This window comes from Leptonychotes weddellii, chromosome 4 (genome assembly GCF_054177405.1).
Source record: "Leptonychotes weddellii isolate Sample4059 chromosome 4, ASM5417740v2, whole genome shotgun sequence".
In the NCBI taxonomy this organism is placed as follows: Eukaryota; Metazoa; Chordata; class Mammalia; order Carnivora; family Phocidae; genus Leptonychotes; species Leptonychotes weddellii.
In genome coordinates, this window is record NC_138372.1 from 8986114 (window position 1) to 9003171 (window position 17058).

Sequence of the window (17058 nt, forward strand, 5' to 3'; positions counted from 1 at the left end):
GGATCTACGGCTCTGAAAAATCCAGAACTTTTCCATTGTTTCTGTTGGAAGCAAAGCCTAGAGTCCTGTTTTAATACTATGAGCAACTTAAAACCAGAGAGGTTTTATTTTTATAATTTGTCTCCAGGATTACAGACGGCTCTCTTGGCTAGTCTGACTACAGAAAAGGGTTGAAATTATGCCCAAACTGCTTAACAGAATTTTTTTTACTGTTAGGTACATTTTCAAGTTAAGTATAAAATAAATGTATAGGAAATATATAGCATATTACTTTCATGAAAACCAGTTGCTGCACGGCCTCTTGCTGCTTCAAAATGTTCTCTCCCAAACACTGTGGAGAGGCGGGGCTAGACTCTGAGTGGCTCGTCTTCCCCCAGTGGGAAGTCACCTTGGGCAGCCGTAACGGCCACTCTGACCATCTGATGGACGCACCCCGTCCCATGTGCAGCTGGGCTGACCTTTGCCGGAGCCTTTCTGGCCATGGTTTTGGAGGCTCTGCTCTCACCTCGGTCCTGCTGCTCAGTTCCCGCTCTCCCTGACTGTGACTTCTGCTGACTTTACCAAGTCATTATCTTCCGGTTTTCTTTTCTAAGCATACATTAAAATTTTTGAAATGGACTGTTAATTCCTTGTGGAAAACTTATTTTCATATATGTTTCCAGCTTCTTTCCTCCATCAGCACCAACTGCAGAATGTTAACCACCCCCAGATAGAAAACTGCTGGCGGTCTGACTCTGCTTCCTTTACCAGCTCCCACAGAACATCTCGGTCATCATTCTTTCAGCCCACGACTTGACTGTCATCCACCGATGCCCCTTTCTCACTACCTGGTCTGTTAGAGATTGTGCGTGCGCGTGTCTTTTAATCCTATGAAGAAGTCATTTAACAAGAACTTTATGCTTTTTAACATTTTTTAATTTATTTTTTTATTTTTTTAAGTCGGCTTCACACCCAGCGTGGGGCTTGAACTCACAACCCTGAGATGAGAGTCATGTGCCCTACCGACTGAGCCAGCCAGGCGCCCCTGAACTTTGTGCTTTTCTCCCAGCCAAGCCTTTCACCTTGCCTGTGAACTCGGACTTGCCTCTGAAGCTGGTGTTCTGAGAGCTGCTGTCAGGGCCGTGCCAGCCTGCTGTCCTTGCCTTTCACAAATTTGAAAAGCTCTGTTATTGTCTTTATGTTTTTATGATAAATTTCTCAAACTTGCCTGCAATGCAGATGGCACCGTTAATTATCTCTTTTAAGGGTGAAAGAATTAGGGCCCAGAAAGTGTCACTCACAGCAAGGCCTCTAGAACACAGTGGACAGAATAGTGAATTGGATGGGAATAAAAGTCCCAGTTTTGCTACCAACTTGCTGTGAGATTTTAGACAACTCCTATAATGAGATAAAGCTTCAAGAGGCGTGTTTGTGGAGTTTGGGGAGCAGATAAGACCACCTTTGAGGCTCTTTCTGCTTCAAATCCTAGGTTTTTCTCTCTTCCCTTTTAACATAGCCCATTATTCCCGTGTCCCATGTCTGTTCTGTTCTCTTAAGATGTGTGCGCTTGGCTTAGCCTTTCTTCAACCTTGTACGAAAGCCCCCAGTCTTCAGATTTCCTATGAGGGACCCTCTCAGCTGAGGGCAGGGAGGAGAGGAAGATCCTGCGAAAGAATGGTCACAAAAGGAGGAGATGGTAGATGGTGGTGTCACAAGGCTGGGGAGAGGAATCTTAGGAATGAATGTCAGACCTATGAAACTGTCAGACACGGAGGGAAAACCTGGGGCAAATGAAGCCTAAAGAAATGTGGGGTTTCATAGTCATGAGATCAGAGGTAACCTTGCAAAGTGGTGCTCCATTGGAAGGGGAGTAGATGGAGGCGCAGTTGCCAAGATGAAGGGCTCAGCGAGAGGCGAGGCACTGGAGGTGGCAGGCACAGCCCGTCCTTTGCGGGGGAAGTCCTTCCGGGGGGTCCTTCAGGGGTTCCTTTGGGGGAGTCTGTGGAGGCTCCTGTTCAGGGCAGCTCATGTTCTTGATGACCTTTCATGGTAAGAGCTCAGAGATGGGGTCTCACCTGGTGTGGAATCAACTGTGTATCTGAGTAGGGTGGTGAACTCCCTACGCAAAGATCAGGTAGACCTGCTTCTGTGCGCCAGTACTGAATTCTGATTTTTATACCTAGGAGTTGGGTAGCTCAGTGAGGAGGCAGTGCACGTAGAGTTACATAGGGTTCTAAATTTAATTCACTTAAATCACGAAATGCGGGAGCCTTCACTGTTGTGATGAATTTTTAATGTAACTTGAGCACGCCTTCCAGAATTTTGTGTTTTCTCTGAAGCCTGCACATTTTTAAGTGAAACATTATTCTGTAGAATTTGCTAGTGTTTGACCAGTTTTAGTAGATAGTAGAACACAGTCCAGACCTAGGTTAAATTATTTATGTGATGCTTCAGGCAATTTTCATTTTGCAACTTGCATCCCAGGCACCAGAGGTATAATGCTAGACATTATCTATAAAGAGTAGCCGTTATGACTGTTGGACTTCTCTATAATGGTAGCTATTTCACTAGAAAACCCAGTTTTATTGGTACTATTTAATGGTGAATCATATTTGCTTAGATTGAGGTTCTGTGTCTCAATTGACTGATTAGCGTTGACTGAGAAGTGTTTCTGGCATCAGATAACATTGAAATGGTAAAAAAAATTTGCACTCTAATTTGATTCTTGTTCCTTTCCTATAAATGCAGTGGACATCTCTACCACTTTTCTTTCATTTGCCCTTGAAACCAAGTGAGACAACGCATAGAAAGTGTTTTGTAAGGGCGCCTGGGTGGCTCAGTCTCTTGAGTTTCTGACTGTTGGTTTTGGCTCAGGTCATGATCTCAGGGTTGTGGGATTGAGCCTTGAGTGGGGCCCCACGCTCAGCAGGGAGTCCGCTTGGGATTCTCTCCCTCCACTCCTTCCCTGCTCATGCGCATGCGCTCTCTCTCATAAATAAAATCTTTTAAAAACAGAAATTGCTTTGTACAGAATATGGTATTTTTACTGTGTCATTACTGGTCTTAAGAAATGTAGTAGCAAGAACACCTTTAGCATCATCATCCTTGTGGGTTCATTCTGGCTCTAGAGCTAATTTAGTTGCGTGACCTTGGGCAGATGACTTCACGTCTCTGGTCCTTGGGTATCTGTAAGATGAGAGGCGTGGATGGGGACGTCGGGGTCTTCGGCAGAAAGTGGTAAGAGCATCTGTTTTGCGGCGCGGGCGTGGCACGGGCCTGAGAGTAAGTATACCGAGTGGGTCTTCCTGTCAGCAGCTGAGAACACAGTTAAAGATTAATTTTTTTAATTTTTATTTTTGTGTGTGTGAGAACCTTGATGCAGTAGGTAACTGCTCTTTTCCTTCTGTTTATTTCATTCAGTTTTCTTCATAACTGTGTGTGTACTTCTTTTCCTTATATACATGAAGTTTGTCCTGTCTTCCATTATGTTCTTTGTTGGCGTTTCCATTTCACTTTCCTTGTGTTTCATTCCTGTATCTTTCTTGTTTAGACCAAGTGGAGCACGCAGCTGGCAGTAGCTTCTATGTAGGACCCTTCAGGCACCTGATGGTAAGTGCACACGTGTACTTACCAGGCTCCCAGCGGGCTCTGCCGGCCGGACCCATTCCCGAGGCCCCTCCTGCCTCACAGACGCGAACAAGTCCCCACGCCCCTTTGTAAGAGTCCTTAGAGGTTGTTTTGGTTATAGGCTTGTTTTTGTCTTCTCTTTTAGTTTGATTACAAATAGAACAGAAACCAAGTATCAGGAAAAGAAATTTACTTACAGAATTGTAGCAGGTTCCCCCACCTGTTACTCTGTTACCGCAGTATTTGGCTTTGTGAGTGACACCAAGCATGCCTAAGTGTGAGTCGGGACACCCGGGCCCTAATTTCTGTTCTCTCGTAGACTGATTATGAGTCCCGCTGGGGCCTTGGCCTTCATTTTTCTCTCAAAATAGCAGGTAGGACAGGTGGTTTCCATAGCCCCTTTATCTCTAGTCTACGGTCCTAATGGAAAGTAACTCCAGTGTTAGATGGTTCTGATTAAGATTGTGAGGATCATTTCATGTGTCTGGTAATCTCAGTCTCATGAATGAATGATAATTAGATTCATGATAGACTCATTTCCACGATAAACTAAGTCTGTTAGTGTTCACCAAAGTTACTTGGGAATACATTTAATTGTTCTTTAATTTTTACAAGTGGTTTATTAGTGGGATTCAAAAACTTTTAAAATTCTTAAATATATAGACTGCAGAACCCCATTATATCTTTCGTGACCTGTATTGTATTGGTTCAGCCCAGTGGTTCTTAACCTGGGGAGGCCTCTCATCCCCACCCCGGACATTCGGCCGTGTCTGGAGACTTTGGCTTGTCACAGTTAAAAGTGGAGGTGCTGCTGGCATCTAGTGGGTGGAGGTCAGGGGATGCTCCTGAACGTCCTCCAGCGCATCGGACAGGCCCACGACAGAGGAAATCATTTGCGGGACGCCCGGGCAGCCTGTGGGCCTCTCAGTAGGATGCACGTGTCCCTACTTCAAGTGGTTTCTCTTCAGAGGGAATCAAGGTTTCCTGGTCTTGTTTTTTAAAGAGGGCACCTGGAGGTGGCGGGGAGGGGGTTGTGCACTTCTCACCGATTCAGTTTAGAGAGGCCAAAAGTAGACACTGACATTCAGTATCAGCTAGGTGTTTTAATATTCTTTTAGGCCGGGAATAAAACTTAAAGTAGTACTTTTGCCTTTTAGATAGTTGTGTGATTTCAGTCTGAATATGTATTAGTGAATGGTATTATTAAAATTGTGCTGTTTCATTGTAATATATATCTAGGAACTTCACTTATTTAATACTCTGTTTATATATATGGCCAATTTTTTGTATGACCTGCTAACCAGCTTTGTATAGCACTTGAGAGGCTGCAGAAAATCTTTGAATTGCTTTTGTAAGGGATTGTATTACAATAAATTGACATCTGTTTTTCTGTTAAATTTCTCAGTGTGACTTGTTTTAATGTAAGATTTATGCGTAACAGGCCAAGTGTCCACTATGCCTCCATTTTTACTTATTTCAAAAGCTCAGACCTCTACAGAGTAGGAAGTAAGGGGTGAGAAAGGGTCATTCCTTGGGCTGTTTGGGGTACATGAGGTGGTACATAATGTCTTACAACATTTTTGTGTTTGTGATCCAGGGAAAAACTTCCCTGGATATAACTTTTGAATTAAGCATCCTGGAGCCCAGGAGTCCTTACACGGTCCTCAGGAGACATGGGCTGCAGCGTTAGGGCAATTCTGTTAGCTGCCCGTAATCATTCCTGCTACACCAGTGATTGGGTAGGGACTGGGCATCACACAGAGGGAAGGGCATCTGTCGTCGTGAGGATAAGAGAACTGGCTGGAAGTAGATGGAATCCAGACGTCCTGAAGCATAGCTGGATTCCTCAAGAACCTTGTCATCATCAGATTTAGGTTTAGTGCCCTTCAGTTGACAAAGGGAGAAGGAATTGCAAGAGGAGGTTACTTCTTCCACTGTGAAAAGGTGTTTTCGTGTCCTTGCCCTTTACAGAGGGGATTGGTTTATAATGCTTCCACCTGCAGGCTCTTGGCTTCTCTTCTTACCAGCATGTGGTTCCAGTGAAGTGCCTGCTTGGGTCCTGAGTTCCATTTTAGATGCCTTTGGAAATGAGGGATGGACATGTTATTGGGAAGTTATTTGAGCGAACTCTTAACATCATGGCAGAAAGCGTCAAAGCATCTTTTTTTTTTTTTCCCAGGGACCGAAGACTTAGGAATTTAAAATAGTATTTTAGAATTTGCCTAAGACTGACAAATGGCCGATTATTGAGTATTTTGTACTTTCCCCCCCTTGTTTCATCTCTTAATTATTTGCCAAAATCTGGTGGTGCTTTTTTTAGGATTAGTATTTGCTTCATATGATAATCGATGTTTCCATTTTTAACTGTGATGAACTTCTCAATGTTACTTGTGTGTGTCGCACCTCATTTTCATGTGTTGTCTCTATTTTCGTTACTGATGTTCCTCAGTAGTGGTGCTCTGTTACAGAGAATACCGTTTTCCAGGAGCACTGAGTGGTTTCTAGTTTGTCAAGAGGCTTGTTCTGAAAGAGAAAGGACCGCTCTGTGAGGTGTGCTGGGGAGAGCATTGCAGGAGGAGAAGAAAGAAGTGTTCGGGGAGGTTGAGGAGGGAACCTGCTCTGAATCTGAAAACTGAACAAGAGCTACCAGGAAAAAGAAACTTGGAATTAAAAGAAAAATAGAAAAGAAGGGCCACAAATTCTGGTTAAATCCCAAAGAGACTCAGCTTCCAAACCTTCAGTATTAGTACTTTTCTAGAGAATGGCTTATCCATATTGAATATCTTGGTGACCTGAGCTCATTGTTCCAGCTTGTCAGAAACGCATTGCATTTTAGTCTTACCTTCTAAACTATGGGATTGGTTGGAATGCAGTTAGTGTTTCCTGAATTCCATTCTTCCAGTTGTTAATGAAATCCTGAATTGTACTGGACTTGGAGTCGAGTCCCTGGGGACCCTCAGAATTCATGCCGGCTTGACAGTGAAGTATTTGTAATTACTCTGCATTTGATATTTGAGCCACTGCGCATATGCATCCTTTGCGATTCAGCGGAGCCTGCTTCTGGTGTTTTGCTTTGACAGTTGTGGATAAGCGTGTCTTAACTAAAAGGGACCCAAGTTATACCGTCTTTTTTTCCCCAGTGTGCTTCTTACAAACAATCAGACTTTGCCAGTCCTTATTACTTGTGTGGTATTGAAACTCGGTGTTAGTTGTCTCTCTCATTTTCCTCTGACATCAGTATTTTTAACTTTTCTAGAATAGATGAGCTGTTAGTTTGATAGGGGAACTAATGCCCAAGAATACAGGGTTTATCGGTTGCTTTTTTTTCTCTAACATGACTTAAAAGTATTCTTATTCATTGTCTGTTCCTTTCTTAACTGATAGGATAATTGCCTAGAAATCTACAGTTTGCTGTCATTGGATTAGTAATTGTCTTTTTCAAGAATTCAGGGTAATAGTGAGTGAGTAAGTAAATAAATACATGTTGTGTTTTAGGGAAGAAAAAATCCCAGGAAAGTAAAAACAAAGCAAACAAAACCGAAGACCTACAGCTGAAGACTAGCGAGCCAGATTCTGCTTCTGCAAATATGAGAGATTCTGCGGAAGGTAAGCTTGGAAGTTGGACTTGTATGATTTGGGTATGTATCACCAGTTACTGTAAATCTCCTTGGGATGCCCTTTTGAGGCTTCACCCAAAAACTGGAAAGGGTTAACAGCAAATGGCTACCTGAATTTAATGCGGTGAACTGAGCCTTCCACATCTCACCTCCCCTTAAAAATATTATTAAAGACGTTCTTTGTTAAAAACGGAACTATTCCCTGGTTAAAATGAAATGAAACATACTATGTGATTATATTTATAAATACTTTATAAAGTTCAGAACCATCAAAACAAATCTCTGGTGATAGAAGTCAGACTGGCAGGGACTTGAGAAGGCTTCTCGGACACTGGCACTAGTCCATCACTGAGCAGTGGGGGGGGTACAGCAGTGTATTTACTCTGTAAATGTTTTATCTAGCTATATACTTATGATTTATATACTTAACATTGTTATGTTTTGCACTTCAGTTAAAAATTTACTTGAAACATCAAACACCTATGATTTTATATACCAGCATGAAAAGTGTGCAGAGTGAAGAGTTCTTTTTTTTTTTTTTAAGATTTTATTTATTTGAGAGAGAGAGAGGGAGCACGAGCAGGGGCAGAGGGAGAAGCAGACTCCCTGCTGAGCAGGGAACCCACCGTGGGGCTGGATCTTAGAACCCTGGGATCGTGCCCCTTGTATTTTGTTAGAAATTAAATTTCTATTTTATTTCCTCGTGTTTCTCCACTCCACATTTTCTTCTTTATCATCCCTTCTAAGGCTTGATATTCTAGGCCCTTCATGATATGAGAATTCAGAGAGAGGCATGGATTGAAAGTTCATCAGAAAGGCAGATTGCTTTGTGCTCCTTGTAGTTGAACGACCATATTGAGACCATTGATAATAGAAACGAGGGAGGCGTGTATTAATTCGTTATGTGGCAAATATATGCAGAGACTGGAGCTTTCTAAGAATTGTTTGTAGTGACCTAAACAGGCAGATTTCAAAATATAGGCTTGTGACTCTTTCAAGAAACATTTGTAGAGAAAAAAAAAAAACCCAACAGAATATTTTGGATGCCTTTTATAAAGGGCGAAAGATTGATGTGATCTGAAGAGAAACCCCAGAGTATTTGGATGCCTTTTATAAACCACTTTATTAGCACTGTTTGCAGTGATGACATTCATAAAGGATTATAATTTCCTGTGGCATTTTGTGAATCAAGAACGGACAGGTTGATTTCCTAGAGCCTTATAAAACTAAGTTCTGTGTGCTGATACCACATTTGCTGATTAAGACTTCTGTTTGAACAACAGCACAAATACTGAAGAACCTCAGTGCCTTTAGTGGCAGAATTAAAGAAGAAAATCTAACAGCCCTGTCTCTCCCCTTCAGTAATTGAAGTCAGGTTATTTATTCCTGATACAATATTAGGTCCTAGGAAGAAAAGTACCTAATATTTATCTGTTTGTGGAGTAGCTGATCAAAGTGTGATTGGTTCCTTACAGGCTAGTTGTCAGCTTTTCCTGAGTGTTCGGCATTGTCCTCAGCAAGTGGTCTGTGTCCTGAGCAAAACAGTCCAGACTCTTCCTTGTGTTCCCCAAACCTTCCTTTATTTTTAAAACTCAACAGACCTCATCGAGTGTGTGGATACACGTTGGTGTGGACCTTACTAGTTAATTAATAGAGCTCTGAGTGTTTTGTTCCCTATTACTTTGGACAGTTTTAAGTCTGAGATTGTTTACCAATCACAGGGAAAGAAAAATTTTTTTTCCCCCACAGTAACAGAAGCCACAGATTTTGGCTAAAAATAGACTCTAAAATTTCTAAGCCTTAGAGATGTTCTTTTCATTTTCTGTTGTCTCATTTTGACTTTTTTAGCAAGCTGGGTCTTTGTTGAAAATGTATTTGGAAAGGGAGTTAGCTTCTACCACCATCAAATGACTGGTGTCCCAGTCTGTGGAGAACTTGTGGGATTAATGAAGTTTGTCTTAGGGGAGAGAAGGCTGGTCTGTTGGGGGAGAGGTAGTGGACAGACAGGTAAAAGTAAGGCCAGGGGGCTGGGACTGAGCAGGTGAGCTTTCCACGAATACCTGGTGTTTGCAGAGCTGGGAATGGTTGGCCTTTTTAGCCCGTCCTCCCCACATCCAGGTGGTCCCTGGGTCTGTTGACAGGTCTCTTCTCTTGACAGTCTGGCCACTCTTTTTTGTGTCCATTGCTTCCTTCCATTTCCATCTCTTAGTGTGGGCCCCACCCTTTCCCTTCTAATACCCCAGCCTTAGAATTCCTGCCTTCAGGATTGTCCTCCTTCCAATCCCGTAAGCCACATTGCAGCCAAATCTCCCAAACGGCACTCTCCTGCTTTAAAATACCTTAATGGAGCCCCACTGCCCCCAGGTAAGTCCAGACTAATTTCTAGTGTGATACATGTTTTGATTCCTCCTGCTTGCTTTTCCTTTTCTGTCCTTGACCTTCAGGTTCAGTCTGCTCAGTCCTTCCTTCCCTGATGAACAAAGTCATTATTAGGTGTTTCTCCCGCATTCTTCGGTAGCAACCCGTACTTCCCCAAAGCATGGTCATTAATTCAGGACAGTCTTGTTGCTGCTTTCTGGTACGTGGCCCCCGTTAAAGTGAAGCTCTGCCAGGATAAGGGTCTTGACAGTCCTGTTCACGTAGTACTGCCATATAGTAAATATTGGCCCAGTGAATGAAGAGCCAGAAGTCCGAGGAGCTCTGCTTCCTTTACAGAGCCTTTCTGAATGCAGGTTTCATTTTCTTAAAAGGGGCCTAATTCAGCAGGGACTCAGGTGGTACTGTAGAGAAAGCAGCGCCATGGACCATCCCTGTGAGCACTAAATGGGCTTGTGATAGTGCCTGTCTTAGAGCAAGGGTGCTGTCCCTGTGATTCTTTCCAGCCGCTTCTCCACTTCTCTGCTTTCCTTGATAGCGTCACTCTAGCCTCCCTGTCTCCCTGCTCTGTCCGTTTTCTTAGGAACTCCATTAGGCATTTGTCCCCACTGCTCTGCTAGAACAGTCGTCACCACCACCACACCTCCACCTTGATAAATTGGATGTTTAGCCCTCCGTCCTCCTCTTAGCCAACCCATTCGTAGTTCCGGACACAGCTGATCGCTCCCTCCTTTTGAAACTTTCTTTACTCTTCTTGGCTCTCCAGATAACCTCACTGGCCATTCCTCTGACCTGTAAGTCCTGGAGTCATCTGGGGGACCGTCTTCCCGCCTCTTTTCTGTCTGCATTCATTCTCCAGGTGGCCTCTTGCAGTCCTGTGCTCCAAATACCACTTCCGGTTTGAGGACTTGTAGAGTCTGGGCTCAGCCTCTTTGTTGAACTTGAGTCCTGTAAAACAAATGACTTAATATCTTTACTCAGGTGTGTGTGTGTCCCAAAGTAACTCTTGATTTCCCCTCAACACACACACTCACCGCCGGGGGGCCGGGGGCGGGGGGAGCTCAGACCTACTTTTCCCTCAGTCTTTCAGTAAATAGTATTACTACAGTTGCTGTGGAATCCTCCTTGACTCCTCCCTCTCTCCCTCTCTCTCCTGCCCACCACAGCCAGTCAGCAATCTTGTCAGCCTTTTATCTTCAAAATATATCCAGTGTCTGACCACTTACCAGCACCTCTCCCTGCCTCCATCCTTGTCCACCTAGAGTTTTCCTTTTGTCAGTCCCTCCCCACCCCAGCCTTTCTGACTTCTTGCTGTTTTTTTGAACACATCTAACATGTTGACTCAGCTCATGCATCTGCTGTTTCCTCTGTCTGGTGGGCTTCCCTCCCCCAGATACTTGTATGACTCATTTTCTTTAGGCCTCTGCACCACTGTCATCTTACTAGTGAGCCCCTTCCTGACCCACCTGTCTGCCATCTACCTCAGGTTGGGCTCAGGTGGGTTTCTTCTGGGTATAGAGACTCAGAAGTCACTTCAGGTCTTTATTTCCTTCTTCAGATGCTCCTGAGTTCTTTTTTCTTTTTATTAAGTTTTTATTTTAATTCCAGTATAGTTAATATACAGAGTTATATTGGTTTCCGGTGTACAATGTAGTGATTCAGTAGTTCTGTACGTTACTCTGCTCATGATGGTAAGTGTACTCTTAATCCCCATCGCCTGTTTCACCCATCCCCCCACCTCTGGTAACCACCAGTTTGTTCTCTGTAGTTAAGAGTCTGTTTCTTGGTTTGTCTTTTTTTCTCTTTTTTCCCCTTTGCTCATTTGTTTCGTTTCTTAAGCCCCACACGTGAGTGAGATCATATGGTGTTTGTCTTTCTCTGACTGACTTACTTTGCTTAGCATTATACTCTAGCTCCATCCATGTTGTTGTTGCAAATGGTAAGATTTCATTCTTTTTTATGGCCGAATAATATTCTTGTGTATGTGTGTGTGTTTATATACCACATATTCTTTATCCATTCAACTATCGATGAACGCTTGGGCTGCTTCCAGAGTTTAGCTGTTGTAAATAATGCTGCAGTAAGCATAGGGGTGCATGTATCCTTTTGAATTTGTGTTTTTGTATTTTTTTGGGGGTAAATACCCAGTAGTGCGATTACTGGATCTTACGGTAGTTCTATTTTTGATTTTTTTTTGAGGCACCAGTTTGCATTCCCACCAACAGTGCATGAGGGTTTGAGGGTTCCTTTTTCTCCACAGCTCCTGAGTTCTTAATAATTTGATTAGGCTTGGAAAATGTCCTAGCTTCTAAATACATAGTTTTGGTCAGGAAGGAAGGAAAGAATCATTCTATTCAAGACAGCCTACGAAGAACCTAACCTGGTAATGTGACTAACAGTTTTCTAGTTTCAGTTTGGAATCATGAGGAATAGAATTCACAACAAGACTCCTGATATATCCAGTATTACTGGATACTGGATCCGAATCCAGTCCTGAATCCAGGATTGTTTCAATATCCAACACAGGTGTTTTTTTTTTTTTTTTTTAAGGTTTTGTTTATTTATTTGAGAGAGAGAATGCAAGAGAGAGAACAAGCATGGGGAGGGGCAGAGGGAGAGGGACAAGCAGGGAGCACAGTGTGGGGCTCGATCCTAGAACCCTGGGATCCTGACCTGAGCCTAAGGCAGATGCTTAACTGACTGAGCCACCCGGGCGCCCCTCCAGCACAGTTTTAAGTGCTACAATTTCTGTCAACACAATTGTATTTATATGTGTGTGACTGAACACAGAAGAGATTCGAAGGTCCATGTGGCCACACTTTGTTCACGTACGTATCCTCATCGCATGGTGTATGGCCTGGTGTGTAGCAGGCACTCTGTAAATATTTGTTGAATAAGTGAACAAAATGGATTCCTATTCAATATAGTTTCATAAATGGGAAGGTAGAGCTTTTTATTGCTGGTCACACTCTCCCACACGTATCTTCGGTGATAAGAGAAATAGCTTGCATAGTAAGAATTGATCATAAAGTGGCTAGATTTTGTCCTCAAGCCTGTGCTTCTGCTTCCCTGTGCTTTCTAGGTCCCAAAGAAGAGGACGAGAAGGCGTCAGTCTCTGCAGTGGAGCAGACAGCCGTTCTTCAGGAGGCGGTCAGTCAGGATGTGCCTCCGGAGCTCGTCGTCCCCCCCGCCGCCTGTGAGCCCCACACGGAACCAGACGAGAGGCCAGCAGCCACGAACTGTGAGGTGAATGATGTGGAGGAAGAGGAGGAAGAGGACGAGCTGGAGGAAGAGGACGAGCTGGAGGAAGATGGGGAGGAAGAAGCTGACATGCCAAATGAAAGTTCTGTGAAAGAGCCAGAAATACGATGTGATGAGAAGCTGGAAGATTTACTAGAAGAACCAAAACATGTGTCAAAAGAAACGCTTGCAGGCTCTCTGGAGGTTCCACCTGTTTCCAGAACTCCCAAAATGAAAGAAGAGGCCAATGGCGACATCTTTGAGACGTTTCTGTTCCCGTGTCAGCACTGTGAGAGGAAGTTCACGACCAAGCAGGGGCTCGAGCGCCACACGCACATCCACATGTCCACAGTCAATCATGCTTTCAAGTGCAAGTACTGCGGGAAGGCATTCGGCACGCAGATCAACAGGAGGCGGCACGAGCGGCGCCACGAGGCGGGGCTGAAGCGCAAGCCTGGGCCCGCGCTGCAGCCGCCCGTCGACCCGGCAGACGGCAGAGCCCCCGGAGACCGCGCCGCCGCCGCGCATGGCTCGCCGCCCTCCGGCCTCGGGCAGGACTCTCTGCTTTCGCATTCAGAGAAGGCCCCCCTGGAAGCGGTCAGTTCTTCTGTTGTAGAGGAGAACGGGGACGTTAAACAGCTGCATCCGTGCAAGTACTGTAAGAAGGTGTTCGGAACGCATACGAATATGAGACGGCATCAGCGTAGAGTGCACGAGCGCCATCTGCTCCCCAAGGGCGTGCGGCGGAAAGGGGGCCTCCTGGAGGAGCCACGCCTGCCCGCGGAGCAGGCCCCGCCCGCCCAGAGTGTCTACGTGCCCAGCACGGAGCCAGAGGAGGACGGGGAGGCAGAGGACGTGTACATCATGGATATCTCCAGCAACATCTCGGAAAACCTAAAGTTCTATATTGATGGCAAAATTCAGACCAGCAGCAGCACGAGTAACTGTGACGTCATCGAGATGGAGTCCAGCTCGGCCGACTTGTATGGGATCAATTGTCTGCTTACTCCAGTTACGGTGGAGATCACCCAAAATGTAAAGACCACGCAGGCCGCCATAGCAGATGATCTTCCTAAAGAGCCTTCCAGCGGCACGAACAGCGAGTCCAAGAAACGGAGAACCGCGAGTCCTCCCGCGCTACCTAAAATCAAAGCGGAGACGGAGCCTGAGCCCTCGGTGCCCTCGTGTTCCTTACTGCCTCTCAGCATATCCACGTCAGAGGCAGTGTCTTTCCACAAAGAAAAAAGTGTGTACTTGTCATCGAAGCTCAAACAACTCCTTCAGACCCAGGACAAGCTAACTCCTGCAGGCATTTCAGCGACCGAAATACCGAAGTTAGGGCCCGTTTGTGTGTCCGCTCCCGCGTCCATGCTCCCCGTGACCTCGAGTCGGTTTAAGCGGCGGACCAGTTCTCCTCCCAGTTCCCCACAACACAGTCCTGCCCTTCGAGACTTTGGAAAGCAAAGCGAAGGCAAAGCAGCGTGGACTGATGGAGTTCTAGGTTCCAAAAAGCCCAAATTAGAAAGTCATAGCAACTCACCCGCGTGGAGTTTATCTGGGAGAGAGGAGAGAGAAGCTGTGAGCCCGCCATGCTTTGACGAATATAAAGTATCTAAGGAGTGGGCAGCCAGTTCTACTTTCAGCAATGTGTGCAACCAGCAGCCACTGGATTTATCCAGCAGTGTCAAACAGAAGGCTGAGGGCACAGGCAAGACTCCGGTCCAGTGGGAATCTGTATTAGATCTCAGTGTGCATAAGAAGCCTTGTAGTGACTCTGAAGGCAAGGAGTTCAAAGAAAACCATCTGGTACAGCCAGCCTGCAGTGCTGTAAAGAAAAAGAAACCAACTACCTGCATGCTGCAGAAGGTTCTTCTCAATGAGTACAATGGCCTCGACTTACCTGTAGAGAGCACTGCAGATGTGACCCGGAGCCCGAGTCCTTGTCAGTCCCTGGACCCCCAGCCAGACGCTGGCCTTGGCCCAGACTCCAGTTCATCGGCCCCTGTGGCTGAGTCCCCACCCGATGTCTCTCCTTCCTCGCCTGCCCTACAGACCTCTTCCCTTTCTTCTGGGCAATTGCCTCCTCTCTTGATCCCAACACACCCCTCTTCCCCCCCAGCCTGTCCTCCCGTGTTGACTGTTGCTACACCACCGCCTCCACTCCTTCCTACTGTCCCTCTTCCGGTCCCCTCTTCCGAGGCATCTCCCTGTCTGTGTCCCTCTCCGCTCTCGAATGCCACCGTGCAGTCCCCGCTTCCCATTCTCTCCCCTACGGTGTCTCCGTCACCGTCTCCCATCCCTTCCGTGGAGCCGCTCACGTCTGCTGCTTCGCCCGGACCCCCGACCCTTTCCTCGTCTTCTTCCTCGTCTTCTTCCTTCTCCTCTCCGTCTTCCTCCTCTTCCCCCTCGCCGCCACCGCTCTCAGCCGTCTCCTCTGTTGTTTCCTCTGGGGATAATCTGGAAGCTTCTCTGCCCATGATAACTTTCAAGCAGGAGGAACTAGAGAATGATGATCTGAAACCCAGGGAAGAACTCCAGTCTGCAGTTGAACAGGAGATTGTTCAGGAAACATTCAACAAAAACTTCGTCTGCAATGTCTGTGAATCACCTTTTCTTTCCATTAAAGATCTAACCAAACATTTATCTGTCCATGCTGAAGAATGGCCCTTCAAATGTGAATTTTGTGTGCAGCTCTTTAAGGCTAAAACTGATCTGTCAGAACATCGCTTTTTGCTTCATGGAGTTGGGAATATCTTTGTGTGTTCAGTTTGTAAAAAGGAATTTGCTTTCTTGTGCAATTTGCAGCAGCACCAGCGAGATCTCCACCCAGACAAGGTGTGCACCCACCATGAGTTTGAAAGTGGCACCCTGAGGCCCCAGAACTTCACCGATCCCAGCAAGGCCCATAGAGAGCATATGCAGAGTTTGCCAGAAGATCCTTTAGAAGCGTCGAAAGAAGAAGAAGAGCTAAATGATTCCTCCGAAGAGCTTTACACAACCATAAAAATAATGGCTTCTGGCATAAAGACGAAAGACCCAGATGTCCGACTGGGCCTCAATCAGCATTACCCGAGCTTTAAACCGCCCCCATTTCAGTACCATCACCGAAACCCCATGGGCATTGGCGTGACGGCCACAAATTTCACGACACACAATATCCCACAGACGTTCACCACTGCCATTCGCTGCACAAAGTGCGGGAAGGGTGTTGACAACATGCCGGAGTTACACAAACACATCCTGGCGTGTGCTTCTGCCAGTGACAAGAAGAGGTATACCCCTAAGAAAAACCCAGTCCCCTTGAAACAGACTGTACAGCCCAAAAACGGTGTGGTGGTTCTAGAGAACTCCGGGAAGAACGCCTTCAGACGGATGGGACAGCCCAAAAGACTGAACTTTAGCGTCGAGCTCAGCAAGATGTCCTCGAACAAGCTCAAACTAAACGCGCTGAAGAAAAAAAACCAGCTTGTCCAGAAAGCAATCCTTCAGAAGAACAAATCTGCGAAGCAGAAGGCCGACTTGAACGCCGCCTGTGAGCCGGCCTCACACGTCTGCCCGCACTGCCGCAGGGAGTTCACGTACGTCGGGAGCCTCAACAAGCACGCCGCCTTCAGCTGTCCCAAAAAGCCGCGCTCTCCTGCCAGAAAAAACGTTGCCCACTCCTCCAAGAAAGGCGGGCACGCTTCCCCTGCAGGGAGCGACAAAAACAGCAGCGGCCACCGGCGGCGCACGGCGGACGCGGAGATCAAGATGCAAAGCATGCAGGCTCCTCTGGGCAAGACCAGAGCGCGCAGCTCGGGCCCCGCTCCCGTGCCGCTGCCCTCCTCGTCCTTCAGGTCCAAGCAGAATGTCAAATTCGCGGCTTCGGTCAAGGCCAAAAAGCCAAGCTCCTCCTTAAGGAACTCGAGCCCAATGAGAATGGCGAGAATAACTCACGTCGAGGGGAAAAAGCCCAAAGCGGTGGCCAAGAACCATTCTGCCCAGCTCGCCAGCAAGACGCCCCGGGGCCTGCACGTGCGGGTTCAGAAGAGCAAGGCCGTCCTGCAGAGCAAAGCCGCTTTGGCCAGTAAGAAAAGAACAGACCGGTTCAATGTAAAGTCTCGAGAACGGAGCGGGGGGCCGGTCACCCGAAGCCTCCAGCTGGCGGCCGCTGCCGACCCGGGGGACGGCAGGAGGGAGGACAGCGGTGGCAAGCAGGAGCTGAAGGACTTCAGGTAAG

At 46.3% G+C, this 17058-nt stretch overlaps 1 protein-coding gene across 10 annotated transcripts in view; it reads left to right on the forward strand.

The window, feature by feature from the left end:
• PRDM2 (PR/SET domain 2) overlaps positions 1 to 17058 on the forward strand; it is a 118668-nt gene that overhangs the window by 66860 nt on the left and 34750 nt on the right. For 9 of the 10 annotated variants that reach the window (XR_014144687.1, XM_081817518.1, XM_081817521.1 and 6 more), the window contains 2 exons: positions 7102 to 7212; positions 12682 to 17053. Coding sequence is in view for 9 of the 10 variants with exons in the window: in XM_081817518.1 (XP_081673644.1) it covers positions 7102 to 7212; positions 12682 to 17053 (4483 nt within the window). In the remaining variant the exon portion in view is untranslated. Of the gene's footprint in view, positions 1 to 3529; positions 3589 to 7101; positions 7213 to 12681; positions 17054 to 17058 lie in introns of all 10 variants that reach the window. The other variant, XM_081817526.1, reaches the window with a different exon arrangement.